Consider the following 15,085-nt stretch of genomic DNA (forward strand, 5'->3'; position numbering starts at 1 on the left):
ACGAAACACCTTGCTGTCAATGAGATGGAGTAATACCACAGTGACGCGACAAGCAGCTGATGCGGCACGCAAAATCAGGTATGCAGTTCGACCTCGTGGCAAGAAAGCCGGAGTTCGTCATCGTATTCTATTTCCCATCAAAACTTTGATATCTGACAAGAGAACTGAAGTCATACCATTTCGTCGAAGGCCTGTTGGTATACTCAAAACTATTCCTCGATCTCCTCTAACTTTTCATAAACTGCAACTGGCTGGTGGATTGTGGAATGCTCGGTCGCTGACTAGTAAGGCTGGCGAAATAGCTTCTACATTAATAGAAGAGAAATTGGATTTACTTGCTATAACCGAAACATGGCTTAAAAGGAAAGATGATCCGGTTGTCGCAGATATTCTTTCTGCTATATCTGGTTTCACAATTTATCAGCAACCACGCGCTAACCGGAGAGGTGGAGGAGTGGCACTTTTATTACGTTCTAACTTGAGAGTCACTCATACAGAGACTTATGACTTTAAATCATTCGAGTCACTTGATATCTCTTTACGTTTTCGCAGTGAAATTCTGCGTATCATCATCGTATATCGACCCCCAAAGTCGAAGAAAAATGCGAGTTCGACTAACATTTTTCTATCGGAATTTTCAAGTTTGCTCGAAATGGTCATTGCATCACCTGGACACTTATTGATTATTGGTGACTTTAATTTCCATATGAATGATAGTGAATCTCGCGATGCCTCTTAGCTTCTAGATGTGTTGAATTCGAAGAATCTCAAGCAACGCGTAACTCAACCAACCCATGTGTTCGGACATACATTAGATCTTCTCATAACACATGCCTCTGATCAGTTATTGGATAACATCACCGTCTCAGATGTACTCTCTTCTGATCACAGCTTGGTTCATTTCAATATGAATGTGAAAAGCTCACCGAATTCGAGAGTTACTCGGTTTAAACGTAACTTTCGATCGATTGATCAAGAATCATTCAAAGCTATGAATAGTGCATCGTTGTCGGGTTACCACAGCATCCATGACGTGAATGATCTGTGTACTCTGTATGAGAGAGAAGTTACTAATATTCTTGATGAACTAGCTCCGATAAAATCTAAAACGGTGACTGTAAAACCAAGAGCGCCATGGTACAACAAGGATCTTATGGATCTAAGGAGAACTGTTCGACAATATGAGCGAAAATGGCGCCGAAGTCGATTAGTCATCCATCGCGAAATGTTTGTTGCAAAACGATCAGAGTACTACAGACGTGTTGATGAGATAAAATCGGACTATCATCGCTCGCGCATTGAAGCTGCGGATTCCAAAGAACTGTTTGCCATAATTGATGAGATGACTGGTACGAAGAAAGCGAGTACCAAAATACAGCCCACCAATATCCCGGTTGATCAATTGAGTAGTAATTTTATGAACTTTTTTACTCAGATAATTGATAAACTTAGGGAAAGTCTCAATTCTTGTACTGATACCATTAGCTCAGATTATCCTCCACCAGGTTGTTCACTTTTATCTTTTTAACCTGTAAATTTCAATGATCTTTTAAAGCTAATTTCGCATTCATCTATGAAGTCCTGTATTTTAGATGTTTTACCCACAGAGATTTTTATACTATACATTAACGAGCTTTTACCTTTTATTACACATCTTTTTAACATTTCGCTGTCAAGCGGCATTGTTCCAGACATGTTTAAATTGGCAATCGTACGACCTTTGATAAAAAATCCAGCTCTCGATCAAAATAACCTCAGAAATTACAGACCGGTTTCAAATTTGTGTTTTCTATCGAAATGTCTGGAACGTATTGTCGCAGATCAGTTAAAGAGCTATTGTCAGAAAATAATCTGTATTCAAAGTATCAGTCAGCATATCGTAGGTATCATAGTACAGAAACAGCCCTTCTTCGTGTTCATAACGATGTCATGATTGCCTTAGACTCTCGTAGGGATGTCATTATGGTCATGCTAGATCTATCAGCCGCCTTTGATACTCTAGACCATGAGATATTGCTCCATAGATTACAATGTCAGTTTGGAATATCCGGTCTAGTGATTCAGTGGCTGAGATCATATTTGACAGACCGGGTTCAGCGTATTTCTGTTAATTCAACTATTTCAGAATGTGCTGTTTTAAGGTATGGTGTTCCCCAAGGTTCTGTACTGGGGCCCATCCTTTTCACTTTGTACACTACTCCTTTAGATGACATTATTTCCGCTCAGGGTTTAGAGTACATGTTTTACGCAGACGATTCCCAGATTTATGTTGTTTGTAAGAGTCCTGAGGACGTTAGGTTAGATCTTGAACAGTGTGTAGCGAATATTCGTCAATGGATGACGTCAAATATGTTGTTTTTAAATGATAATAAGACCGAAGTCATACAATTTTCATCACGTTTTCGCAAGGATAGCACAAAACTTGAATCTTTGAGCGTCGGCTCATGTGATATCATTCCATCAACATCAGTTAGAAACCTAGGAGTGTTACTTGACTCTGACGGTTTTATGTCTAGTCATGTAAATAACTTATGTAAATCGGCCTTTTTTGCCTTGTATAAATTAGGTAAAATTCGTTCCTTGATTGATGCAAATACGACAGAGAAATTGGTCCATGCTTTTGTCACATCGAAATTAGACTATTGTAACGGTCTTCTTTATGGTATTCAAAATTATCACCTCGGCAAAATTCAGTCTGTTCAAAATGCTGCAGCACGACTTGTTACTCGTACAAAGAAATTTGAACATATTACACCTGTATTATTTAGACTTCATTGGTTGCCCGTAAGGGAAAGGATTAAGTTCAAAATTAACCTCCTTACTTTCAAAATACTCATTGGCAACTGTCCAGATTACCTTAAGTCATTGATAGATATCCAACTACCTCATCGCAATCTTCGCTCGTCGAATAAAGTTCTTTTATCTAGGCATGATACAAGGTACACTACTACAAACTATGGTCTTAGGGCTTTTCCAGTGGCTGCCCCGATTTTATGGAATGATCTGTCTTTAGATGTTTCTGTCCTAGAGTTTTCAATTGACACATTTAAACGATACTTGAAAACTTGTCTTTTTAGAGATTGTTATAGTATGTTTTGTGATCTGTGATTTTAATTACCTCCTTTTATTGTAGAATGTACAGAGCACTGAGACGAAGTGGAGTGCGCTTTTAAGAAATAAATAAATAATAATAATAATAATAATATCATCACCTCTTTTCGCGTGTTATGTCTCGTTTGATGCTCCGCCCACAATGCAACAGCTTTCACTATAAATACCTTGCCACGTCAGCGTTACGGCAGTGCACCTTTGCGGCCATCGTGGAGTCGCATCACGTATCCCTGGTCTTTGCGGACCTGGATTTGTTGAGTTGGTATGACAGACTGGAATACGTCTATTACTCTACTGTTGTCGACACTGTCATGGTGTACAGCATGAATTATTAGTTGGGGTAAGACGCTAATTTTGTCATGACATATTTCCACCTGTATAATTTTCCACGGTCGGTAAATTTGTGAAGACTAAGGTGACGTGTCACTTGGACTTGACTAGCTGCAAAATTGTAGCGCTACGGTGAGGCGGTCGGTGATTTTTGGTTTTTGCTACTTCGCTCACCAGAGGCGCTACAATGCCGATGGCCCGTTAGAGGTGAAAATAAGCGCACCCCACTGGACAAGGCGTGTTGATGTGAAATGCTACATATTTACTGCATTTGGTCGTATTGATTTATCACTACTGTAGCTGCAAAATTGTAGCTCTACAGTGAGGCGGTCGGTGAGTTTTGGTTTTTGCGACCTCGCTCACCAGTAGCGCTACAATGCCGAAGGCCCTGTAGCATACAAAATAAGCGCGCCACACATGGCGCGGCATTTTGATGTAAAATCCCACATATTTACTGCATTTGGTCGTACTGATTTATCACTACTGAAGACTAAACACTATACTACACTAACCTTGTCGTTTATTGGGTTTGGTATTAGCACAGACACGTCGATCGCGTTCCATAAACATTGAGCGTGTTTCTGGGAGCCGCCATTACCGGAAGTTGGTAATGGCGGCTCCAAGAAATGTTTTTGGTTTTTGGAACGCGATCGACGTATACCAAACCCCATACACGACAAGGTTAGTGTAGTATAGCGTTTAATCTTCAGTAGTGATAAATCAGTATGACCAAATGCAGTAAATATATGGGATTTTACATCAAAATGCCGTGCCATGTGCAGCGTGCTTATTTTGTATGCTTTAGGGCCTTCGGCATTGTATCGCTACTGGTGAGCGATGTCGCAAAAACCAAAACTCACCGACCGCCTCACCGTAGAGCTACAATTTTGCAGCTATCACTACTGAAGACTCAATACTATACTTCACTTCTCTTGTCTTTTATTTGGTTTGGAATTTGTTCAAACACGTCGATCGCGTTAAAACATCGGGCATGCGTTGGGCATCGGTGTTGCTGGGAGCCGCCATTACCGGAAGTTGGTAATCACATCAACACGCCTTGCCCAATGGGGTGCGCTTATTTTCACCTCTACAGGGCCATCGGCATTGTAGCGCTACTGGTGAGCGAAGTCGCAGAATCCAAAAATCACCGACCGCCTCACCCTAGCGCTACAATTTTGCAGCTAGGACTTGACATCGTGTTGTCCGTATTTTGACATTGTATTTGTTCACACCCTCAAATTCTTTGCAACGTACTGTTCGTATACGTTGAACTTTCAAGAAACCTTTCAAGAAACTGCATTTTCTTTTGTGGTAAATATTGTTCTATGTACGAGAGATTTATTTATTTCAATTGTATTTTCAGGGGTTTTTTTGTAACGTCATGTTCACCGAATAAAGGTTGGCGTTCACCTTTAGTGATGTCTGCTGCACTATTATTTACCCGGTCACATTAGGATTAATAGTTTCCGAACTTGGCAAGAAGTGTGTACTGTTTACTAACTTCCACTTGTTTACATTAGAGGACTGTCCGACGTGTACCTAATGACAAGTGACTGTTGTAAGGTGTAGTGAGGCGACTATCAGCTAATGAGAATACAGAGAAAACGCAAAAGAGAACACACTGGCATCTTTGCATCTGACGTAGTCGCATTGGGAACCCATATGACGATTGTCAAAATGTTTATTCCTCTGTACGTTTAGTTGTACAGCCTACCAGAAGCCCATCCAGGATAGCGTTCCATACTTTTGCAATAGATTGGAAGAAAAGCTGCTGACATAGTACGAAACTTGTCACCACTTTGGCCCCTTGACGTTGCAGTCACGAATGTAAAACGTATAACCATACGCTGCCCTCGTGTCCTCTTTGATCCTTTGCAGTATTATCGTAATAACCTCATACAGTAATATGCATTTAGGCACATGTAGGCACATTATCTAATAACCTAACACTTTAATTGATCAAGGTCCTGCGGGACGTTTCACGTTTCATTTGTTGGGATTAATTCAAATTTTCAGGCAGCAGAGAATGTTAATTTTCTCAGGAGGTCGAGATTACCAGAAGGTAGCAATGTCATATTCATAATGGTAACTCAAAAAAGTAACACAGCAGATGGCAAACTTTATGATCCTATTTAGGGGCCGTCGATAACAAAAAGCTGACGCACAAGAAACGTAATTCCTTCGTTTTACTTGAAACGCCCTCCCTCCCCCCTGAAAACGAAATTTCTTATGCGAAATCAATTTCGTATTATGATGCCGTTTCTGACAAACCCATACGCACCTCTTCGTTCCGCACGCCCATCAAAAAATACCGGAAGGGCACATTAATTATATAATAAACTTCAACTTTACGTGTTTTACTTTTTAAGAAAACATTTTAATGTATTTCGCCCGCAGGAAAATGTTTCACATACATGTTTCAAGTTGAAAAAGCATACAAGTTTTTATTTTACATTCATGTTTTTTGTTGTCTTTTCTGTCTCCGTATTTTGTGGTCATTCTGTTCTCGATGAACAGCCAAGGTAGTTTTGCGTTCTCGCTGCAAAGTCGCACTTCGAAAACGATAGAAAATCCTTATGCGATTTTGACGCACACGAAACGAAATGAGCTTTTACCCCCTCCCCCCAAACGAAATAATTACGTTACGTCAGCTTTTATTATTGACGGCCCCTTACCCATCACTATCAGGTCATATTATGATGGTAAACTGGTCCCACTTCATAGCGAAATTTGTAAATCACGCCGATTGACTAGAATATCAGTACATCCTTCACCTGACACCTTTAGGCCAGAAAACCTGGTCGTATAAGTCTTTTGATGATATCTGACGAGGATGAAACGGCAGGATGAAGGTTGTGCGCAAGATGTTTTCTTCTGAACTTCAGCTTGATAGAAATCCTGATAGACTCGTTCACTGCCGCTCAATGGTTATGCATTTAGTTTGCGTAGCCAATCAAAGAATGTGAGAGAGTCTTATACAGAAAAATGTGACAGAAATACTCCAATTAGGCCTAAAAATAAATTTATTAAAATGCACACAAAAGGTTCCGGTAATCATTAAAGCATAGGACCTTACACGGATTTGGGTCGTATGTTGCTACGATTGCTTGAATTAACTTATTGCTACTCGATGAATATGGTGAGTGTTTTGTCAAACTCCCACAAACTGTGCGTGATTTCTTGTCGATCGAGCAGACCAGGAGAGGCGATCAGAAAGAATCACCTAGTACCTAACCTCCAACTACCTCAAACAAAACTAGATTGTATCTAAAAAACCTCTTAAACAAGGTTGAGCCAGCAGAACTCATATATTTTACTTTCCCATTCCATCTCAAGGAACTTAATCTTGTTTGAGTTAAATACCCTATGCCTCATTCTGACGAACATGCAATTTTCAATATATAATATATATATAATCACGTATATGAACATAAAAATAAACACATACACGCATAGTTTTGTACAATTCAATAAGATTTCAGTCAATTCGAGCCATTGATTGATAGCTGGACAATGTATGCAGGCATCTTGACAGGTAAAGTATTTGTCTGTTTCTCTAGATTTGCATCTTTAGGTGAACGGATTTTACAGAAGATACATAGAAGAGGCATTGTTCTGAAAGAACGAACAGACAAAGTGTTGAAATTTGTATTGAATATCTTTGATTGATTTTTACACATTTCAGTAATTTGAAAAAGATAGGTCTTTCCTGGCCAATATCTTGCGACACAATCATAGACGTACTGACACGAAATATAAGAATACAATATCTGTTATTTATGTTCGGTCTTATTTATTTCACAAAACAGTCGTGCATAACATTGCCTTTTTATTCTGCAAACTAATTATTTGAACAAATGAATTTCAACATATTTTGTTTCAAAAAGAATCAGTAGAACAGCAACTACGTTTAATTTCATGAACAGCATAGGCTGTCTACGTTTCTTTTGCCACCTCCATTTAGTAAACACATTCAGTCTCGCCCAAGTGTCCTGGAAGAAGCAATAAGAACAATCGCAATCAAGAATTACAGTATTTAGTGTCATGCTGAGTGAATGTATAATGTACGATGTTCAAAGCTTCGAACAACTTGAAATTGCTATTACATGTATTGTGATGATGTCCTTCAAAATTTAGAATCGGGAAAAGTAACCTGACAAGCACGCTATTGTCGTCATCGGCCAGTAGTCAGTAGCCATTGACAAAAATATAGGAAGGCAAGTCAAACCTGTCCCCTAAATCAAGTATATTTCACATTGAGAAACACAGTCATCTATTTTTGACACTAAAGCTAAATCAAATAGCTCTCATTGCGATGTTTTAATCTATGTATTTGCAACTTGAATCTTCTTTTTTGAACTTGAGACAATCACAAAAAGATGCTTTTGACACAGGTAATTCAGTCATGTGTAAAATGTATGTATGCGTCTTTTATCAGTCAAACCTTACCGTGTTCTATTCGTGCCGTTCTGCATACTTCTGCATACTTGCCGCTCTTCTTCAGTCTTCGCAGTGAAGCATTAAACCATTTAATCACCCGACTGTCCTTGCGAGTTGCTAAAGCGCCACCATCGCCACAATAAAGAACGTCTCCTACTGGCTCCAGACCAACTGGCGTACCTCCAAACACACCTAAATCCTCGTCATCAACTCCATATTCGGGGTTAAGCGCTAAGAAGGCGGCATCTATCTACAGTGGATTAGATGAGACAGTAAACTTAATCATGTACATTGGGTGTCGCCAATTTTCAACGTAACACGCAGATGGACTCTTTCAAGTAATTCTCTGTTAGTTCGAATGTATACTTATACACATGTCACTGAACCAAAGAATTAACAAGTAGATTGCACGATCATGTGAAGCTGAATTTAAGACCAAAAAATGAAATATATGCCCTGACATGCATTGAAGCATTTAAATACCACAGTCTGTAATGAAAGTGGTTTTATTTTCAAGCAAAAAAGTGATATCATACAGCAATATTGAGTCAGGAAAGAAATATTTTTTAAGCGTGTTAAGAATAATTGTAAATCGCTAAGTGCTCAGTCTGTATCGCGATTCTCCAGAACATATCACGTGATGAAAATATAGATACCTCTAGTCCCTACCAGTTCGAACAGAGTGACGTTAGAGGGTTTCTTTCAACGACGTTTTCCTAAGGGAAATAAGTTTTTGAAAATTTTTACCGAATAACATGACCGCGCGTTCAGTGTTGTCTGCAGCTTTAAGCAATGGCGGATGATTAGAGCAAAAAGAGAGAATGGGATGAGCGACGAGCCTATGACTGAAAGAGCAAGATTTTTCCTTCCAACAGCGTTGGCACCCGTAGAGTTCATTAATAACAAATATTTAAGTGCAAACAAGGACGTTATGCTGTACGCGAACGTCTTGAGCTTCTTTTTGAGAAGAAATTAGCACCACTGTTACCGCTACTGAGAATCGACCAATAAACGTCTCAAAATGTATTGTTGCAGTACATATACATCTAAGCACATTAAAAGCAATAACGTGTAACAACACGAGCTTGTGATGTGTTATAAAACACCTATAACCTGGTCTTTATTCACGCTACCGTGACCGTTTATTACCCCTCCTTGCATTGCATTAGCAGAAACACGTCGCTATACCGATCAGCCTACGGCCTCGGGAAATACTAGTAGCGATGTATACTTGGTAATGCATGGCCCTAGGGGTAATAGACCAGATAATAGGTGTTTTCTATACTTGTGGCTCAGAAGTGATACGTATAATCACGATTGCTATTTTCCTGCAAATATAAAGGACAAATAATATTATTAAGGTAGGGAGAGCTAATTTGCAGAGTTTCTACTCCTTTTATCATCTTATAATTCTTATAAAACATACATCTGATAGCAATGAGTATAACTTGTCAGAAACGTGATGTGCTTGAGGATATGCAGCCTTAAACTATCGGCAGAACCACAAACTAGTTTCGTTTAAAGGACTAACCTGCTGATTTTTCACGTTGTTAACCAGTTTATTGGTATCCTGCGAGAAGATTTGATGTGGACCGAGTAGTCTTGCTCCAACCACTTTGTTTTCTTTCAGACAACGAAAGTTGCTCTCCCATCCATGGATAAAGCCTGCATGCAAATTAATCGCGATAATTCAAACGCTACCAATCGGTCGTAAAGAAGTGATGGTATAAATTCTGAGCTTACGTAGCGAGGATCTGTGCCGGGCGAATGCGAAACGATTATGGTGCACATGTAACATTTTGAGTATGATGTAGAGAAACAAATAAACGTAACGATCATTTTAATGTTCCACCGACTGAAACTAGAGCATATTTGCATAAAATATTGTCATTCTGAATGGCAGGGATCGAAAAAAATTCGTGAAAGTGATCAAAATCAGGATCAATAAAATTGAAAAAATGATTCTTATTCAAAATGTAAGAACTTTATTGCAAAACAAAATATTTTATTATATGGCATTTAAAGAGCATGCACTTAAAATTTTCGAACATTTGACACAGCCAGAGAGGATGTTTTCAAAATGTTTAAATTTACACTTTTTCCTTACTCAACTGAAGACTGCACCCAATGCTAAAAGGCGGACCCAACCGATATTTTAATATGGTGTTAACAAGTCAAGAAATTTGATATCTTAAAGTTTGCAAAATGTGATTTTGACCAAAATTAGCGGTGCAACATGCAATGCCACCGGACGTATACAACGTTGTCGTTGTAATATTGATGCAATTTACAGCATCTCTCAGAATAGCCGACCGTGTGACAATGTTCACATTGTTTGTCCTACTAAAATCAATACGAACTCACCTTTATGAAATACTTAATATTAGTGTATAAGCCACTTTTTCGATTAACACTGTATGAAAATCCGAACCTTACCCGTGGCTCTATATTACTTTATAATAAAGTAAAGCCAGCTCGATTTAATCCAAAACGTATGTACATTAAAACAGAACTTGTAACCATATATATGATTTTAACTCTAGATAGTATCGCTAGTCACATTTTCGGAGCGGCAAAGACTCACAAAAGCTCTTTTCGGATGGAAATAAGATGTACTCTTACCTATCTTTCTGCCCGCAATATTGTTCGGGTTAAAGTTACCGGGATTACCGGTGGGGACAAAGAAAAGTGATGGTGCTCTGTAGCCTGTTATCCTGTCTGATAACGCTACCGCATTAGCTAGCTCGCTGTTCGCTGACACTAGACATCCATCAAAATGCTTGGCAAGTAGGCCTTCAAAATTACATGAGAACATGGATAATTAAGACGCTATAGCATCAATTAAAATTGCTGAAAAAATAAAAATGAGAGATGTACAGAGACGTGCGTGCGATCACCCCCAATTGCATGATCTATCTGTATAGGTATATCTGTGCGCACGTTATACTAACTAACTACGTGACTTGAGTACGTGTGATATCAGGCTCTTGAGAAAAGATTCAAAAAAAGGCTTTCATGATGCTGGTAATCCACGTAGGAGTTTGTCGAGTGAACAATGTGCGGGTATTTATAGAATTCTTCTCTGCGCCTTTTTGTAGACATGGTAACAATATCGAAATCGCATATTCTACTTGCTAACATGCAAATCCGAAAAAGTAGTCCAGTGTGTCAAGGTTTGTTAATCCAACATTTCATGACGCCTGTGGAGTTGACTTGGTTGAGTTTGTGAGGTGGCTACTCACTATAACCCTCGCTGTATGCAGATGCAATGTGCTGAGTGATATTATATTATCAATATAGCTCATGCAAAGTTTTTGGAACATCCTCTATGCTTTCCGAGTTGGCATGAAAAGATGAATCCAGTATGTGCGATCTATTGATCTAACTTTGATGAAAAGCGCTAAATTATATTTTCAGTCTATGATCTCTGCCTTTCATAACAATTCCAAGTATATAAGATACCATCGCAGAATTATCCCTCAATGACAATACATGTAACATTACGGTTATCAGTTGTCCCATCTTTTTATACAGGTCATACTATATACTGGATACGAGTGATAGAGTGAACAGAAAACATAAACAGAAAAATCTACGGCACAAACAGATTTTGCTATTAGAACGCTTGTTTTCAATGACTGATTCACAATCTGAACTGCACCGACAATGTAACATGGTAGATGTGGTCTGCTCAAATGATTCTGTCAGCTTTTGACTGCCCTCTTCGACCAATTTGGGCGGCTTAGTAACATTTTATAAACATTTGTCAAAATATATTTAAGATGTTAGCTTTCTTGACACAGTCTATATTTGGTTTGCGTCGACAATCAAGCGTATTTATGTTGGTTACCACTTGACAACGGTTTAAGTAAATTATTGAATCTACATTAGTGAGCATTTTGTTTTCAGCGATACCACGATTCAATTTAATTCAGAACGAGAAATCGTCCTTTTGATATCATTCACTCAAACTTCACGACCATGTCCGAATATTTGGACAAAAATGGTCACGAAATGCTCATTCGTTTTCTCCACGAATCACAGACTACGTCGGCTTACCTTGTCCTGCGCCTTCGTAATCATATCTGTCATCGGACATGTGGCATCTGTTGTATGTGTCGTATACTATCTCGCATTTCTTGTTAGCCTCCTTACACACTGAATCACAAAATGAACATCGGAAAACAGAAATTTTCGTTTGTTTCCAGTTCATTGCTTTTATATTTTAATTATGTCGAGGTTTCCAACTGACATCACTATGGATAGTGGAGGAGTTGTAACAACGCATAAAAGTTACACACTTGACACCTACACATGTTTATTCCGGACGATTTGAATTAATCAAGAGATATCTATGTTCTTATAGGAGTATAAACTTGTCATTAAAACTGATTAGTCACATTTCTAAAGGCATCGTCACTTGCTTTCCAAAAGAAACTCTTCGATCTATGAAATATCCATTAACCAAACGGGGCCGAGAGCCACAAAAGCTGTTACATATACTTACCCTCTTTCACCAGATCTGGAAAGAAACCTTTGGTCTTCGTATTTTCTCTTTGTTATCAACAATGAAAAAGGAAGCTATTATTTGTTATGAGAAATATACACAGCTATTGGCGTTAACTATATTGTATCACTCAAAATGTTATACACCGTTCCAAATTATCGATCAACAATGCAAAAATTATATTATTGACACTGCCCCTCTAAAATAGTGTCGAAATATATTTGCAAAAACCTAGTTCTAATGTCTCAATCTGACCTTTCTCTCTCTTTAGGCTCCTCTTTGAATAGAAACATTTCAATTCAATCAGGCAATGATCACATTCATGTATTAAGTACAGGGATGCAGTCATGTAATGGTGTGTCAATGGGTAATTTTTTGCACAAAACATGTCATTATCGTCATTACCATTCATTCATTCATTCATTCATTCATTCAGTTCGATTATTATATATCTGACACTTACAAATAATACAATGAGATATTCAACAGAGGCTCTGCTTGGAAAAGGTAGACTTTGTCATCACGTACTGTCTTCATCTTGTCACGTAGGGCATTTTCCAATCCGTTTTTGATTTGATTGAACATTATGAGCGTCATGGCTAAATCTTCCCGACCATGAAGCCCTCGAAGGATGGGTAATGCCGGTGTATGAAAGCCATGCTACAGTTTTCAAAGGGAAGGTACTGGTCTCATAAATGCCTGTATGTCAGGTATCGCATATGATACTCTCAAAGTTAAACATTGTTGAAACAAACATAAAATCAATCTCTTTTGGTATATAGGAAAACTCTATCTGTGATTGATGCCTCAGGAATATGGTGAATACAGTTGTCATATTTACACTATATCGTAAACATGACTGATGATGAGAACCTAAAGTACGGATGGAATTGAGCGTAACATGTAAAAATGAAATAAAGAATTAAATAACATCATAATCTGAATAATAACAATAATAATGTTAAAGTTTCACAACAACTGTCAGGTTTTGGTATATTTGGTCAGAAAGAACAAAGATGATATCCGTTGTGATGCCCAAGGTTTTCATAGAAATCATCTACAAGTTGAAAGTTTCAATGATTGCCAATTTCCATCGGAAATATCTTTGATTGCTCGACAAATTGAAAAATAATCTATCGCAGTTAAAAGAACTGATGATTCCACAGACAACATTGGTGGCTGAAAATATCAAATATCAATATCAAAATCATCTTGAAAGTAAATTGAATTGATTCGAAAATTACCTAAGAGGTCCAGCGGCAATAATTTATTTCATATTTTAGTTTTTAATGTCAATTAACCCTTATAATAATAATAATAATAAAAATAATAATAATAATAATAATAATAATAGCAACTAAGCATATGAAATATCAAAATATTTCAGAGAAGTAGATGCAATTTTGGAACAAATGAAAGACATAGCAAATACAATCCTACCTTGTCGAAATAACGGAGAAACATTACACGTGACATTGAAACAGGAACTCGTCCTGACATTAGAACGCGGAGAAGACCAGCTGACTCATTGTCCATGGAGCTTTCAGAAATCAGGGCAAGCTTCTCTGGCATGTCATAGAGCTTATCACTATCGACCATAAATCCTACAGATAACAACTTCAATCTTTAAGGCTACAAGGCAAGCTTGATAAGACTGCATTCTAAAGTCAAGGACAGGCTGACCTAATCTGCGATTTTGCGATTAGTAAGCTTATCGTATAGCAATAATGTGAAAACGTTTCGCTATAAATACTTTTTTGTTAGTCCAGAAACTGACAGAGAGACCATCATAAAGAATACAACTACTATGTGTTAAGTGATAATTTTCTAAACAGGTCTCATATTTAAGTTTGTTGTCAACATAGCAGCAGATGGTCATGATAAGCCTCTGTCCAGGTCATCCATTCCTGCTGTACAGTAAGAATTTCCAAAGTTTCATAGGTGACAACTTCATCGCAGCATAACGACATCTTATTCAACAGAATAACATTAGTTTGGAACGTACCGCTAACCAAACGGCCTAGGGAGAAAATCGTAAACGCCAACCACAACTTCATCGTGACATCTATGTAATAGTCAAAGTATCGCCACCTGTTGAATGTTGAAACACTGCTCAATGGACTGTAAAGTTTTTGCAAATACCAAGATGTTTTATCGGAGTAAACTTTGCACTGCAGATAATGGAAGTCATTTGTCAACCTATATTTCAACGCCATTTGCATAAAATCAATAACGCTTTCATAAACGTTTAAGGATAATATGGCAGATTTTAGTTATTGTCCTTCCTTACGTCAGTTATTGACCAACGCAGCTGAACTTGAACACTTGCATTTTGTCCAGTCTAATTTGATAACCATGTAGCTTTTCCTTCTGAATCTCGCAGTATTTGTTAAGAAAGAATAATCAAAAGATTATTGGCTTTATGTGGCTTATCTGTCCCTATCAGTCATGGGACTCACTTCGACTGATTTATCAACTCCTGAATAAATCTGTCTTTTAGAACAATGTACTTTTATATGAGTACGTTATAATCAGTTCACATCCTTCAGTAGAGCAGACTTCAGATAAGGGTAGGTGACCAAAAGGATAAGGAACTGACCTGGTCGTTGTCTGAATTTTACGTCCATATCGCGCATAGTCTAGATTTGTTTAAGGTCTAGACTGCAATTGCGCACTGTGCCTTACAAAGCAGAGCTG

General features: G+C 38.1%; 1 protein-coding gene across 1 annotated transcript; it reads right to left on the bottom strand.

The window, feature by feature from the left end:
* Window positions 1-7,075: 7,075 nt before the first annotated feature.
* LOC139138480 (uncharacterized) lies at window positions 7,076-14,531 on the bottom strand. The gene is made up of 9 exons (XM_070706872.1): window positions 14,394-14,531; window positions 13,829-13,992; window positions 12,852-13,048; window positions 12,389-12,435; window positions 11,941-12,039; window positions 10,504-10,674; window positions 9,413-9,546; window positions 7,891-8,131; window positions 7,076-7,433 (listed from the first exon to the last, which is right to left on the bottom strand). Exons 1-9 carry the CDS (start codon window positions 14,443-14,445, stop codon window positions 7,402-7,404), a joined length of 1,137 nt encoding a protein of 378 aa, XP_070562973.1. The 5' UTR covers window positions 14,446-14,531; the 3' UTR covers window positions 7,076-7,401.
* Window positions 14,532-15,085: the final 554 nt, after the last annotated feature.

This window comes from Ptychodera flava, chromosome 8 (genome assembly GCF_041260155.1).
Source record: "Ptychodera flava strain L36383 chromosome 8, AS_Pfla_20210202, whole genome shotgun sequence".
Lineage (NCBI taxonomy): Eukaryota > Metazoa > Hemichordata > Enteropneusta > Ptychoderidae > Ptychodera > Ptychodera flava.

Bases quoted from the DNA above. Each gene is read 5' to 3' on its own strand.
- LOC139138480 (XM_070706872.1), bottom strand. From the start codon at position 14,445: ATGAAGTTGTGGTTGGCGTTTACGATTTTCTCCCTAGGCCGTTTGGTT. The intron at 13,049-13,828 runs GTAGGATTGTAT...TGAAAACTGTAG, and splicing joins TTCTCCGTTATTTCGACAAG to CATGGCTTTCATACACCGGC. The intron at 12,040-12,388 runs GTAAGTATATGT...TTTGTGATTCAG, and splicing joins TCCAGATCTGGTGAAAGAGG to TGTGTAAGGAGGCTAACAAG.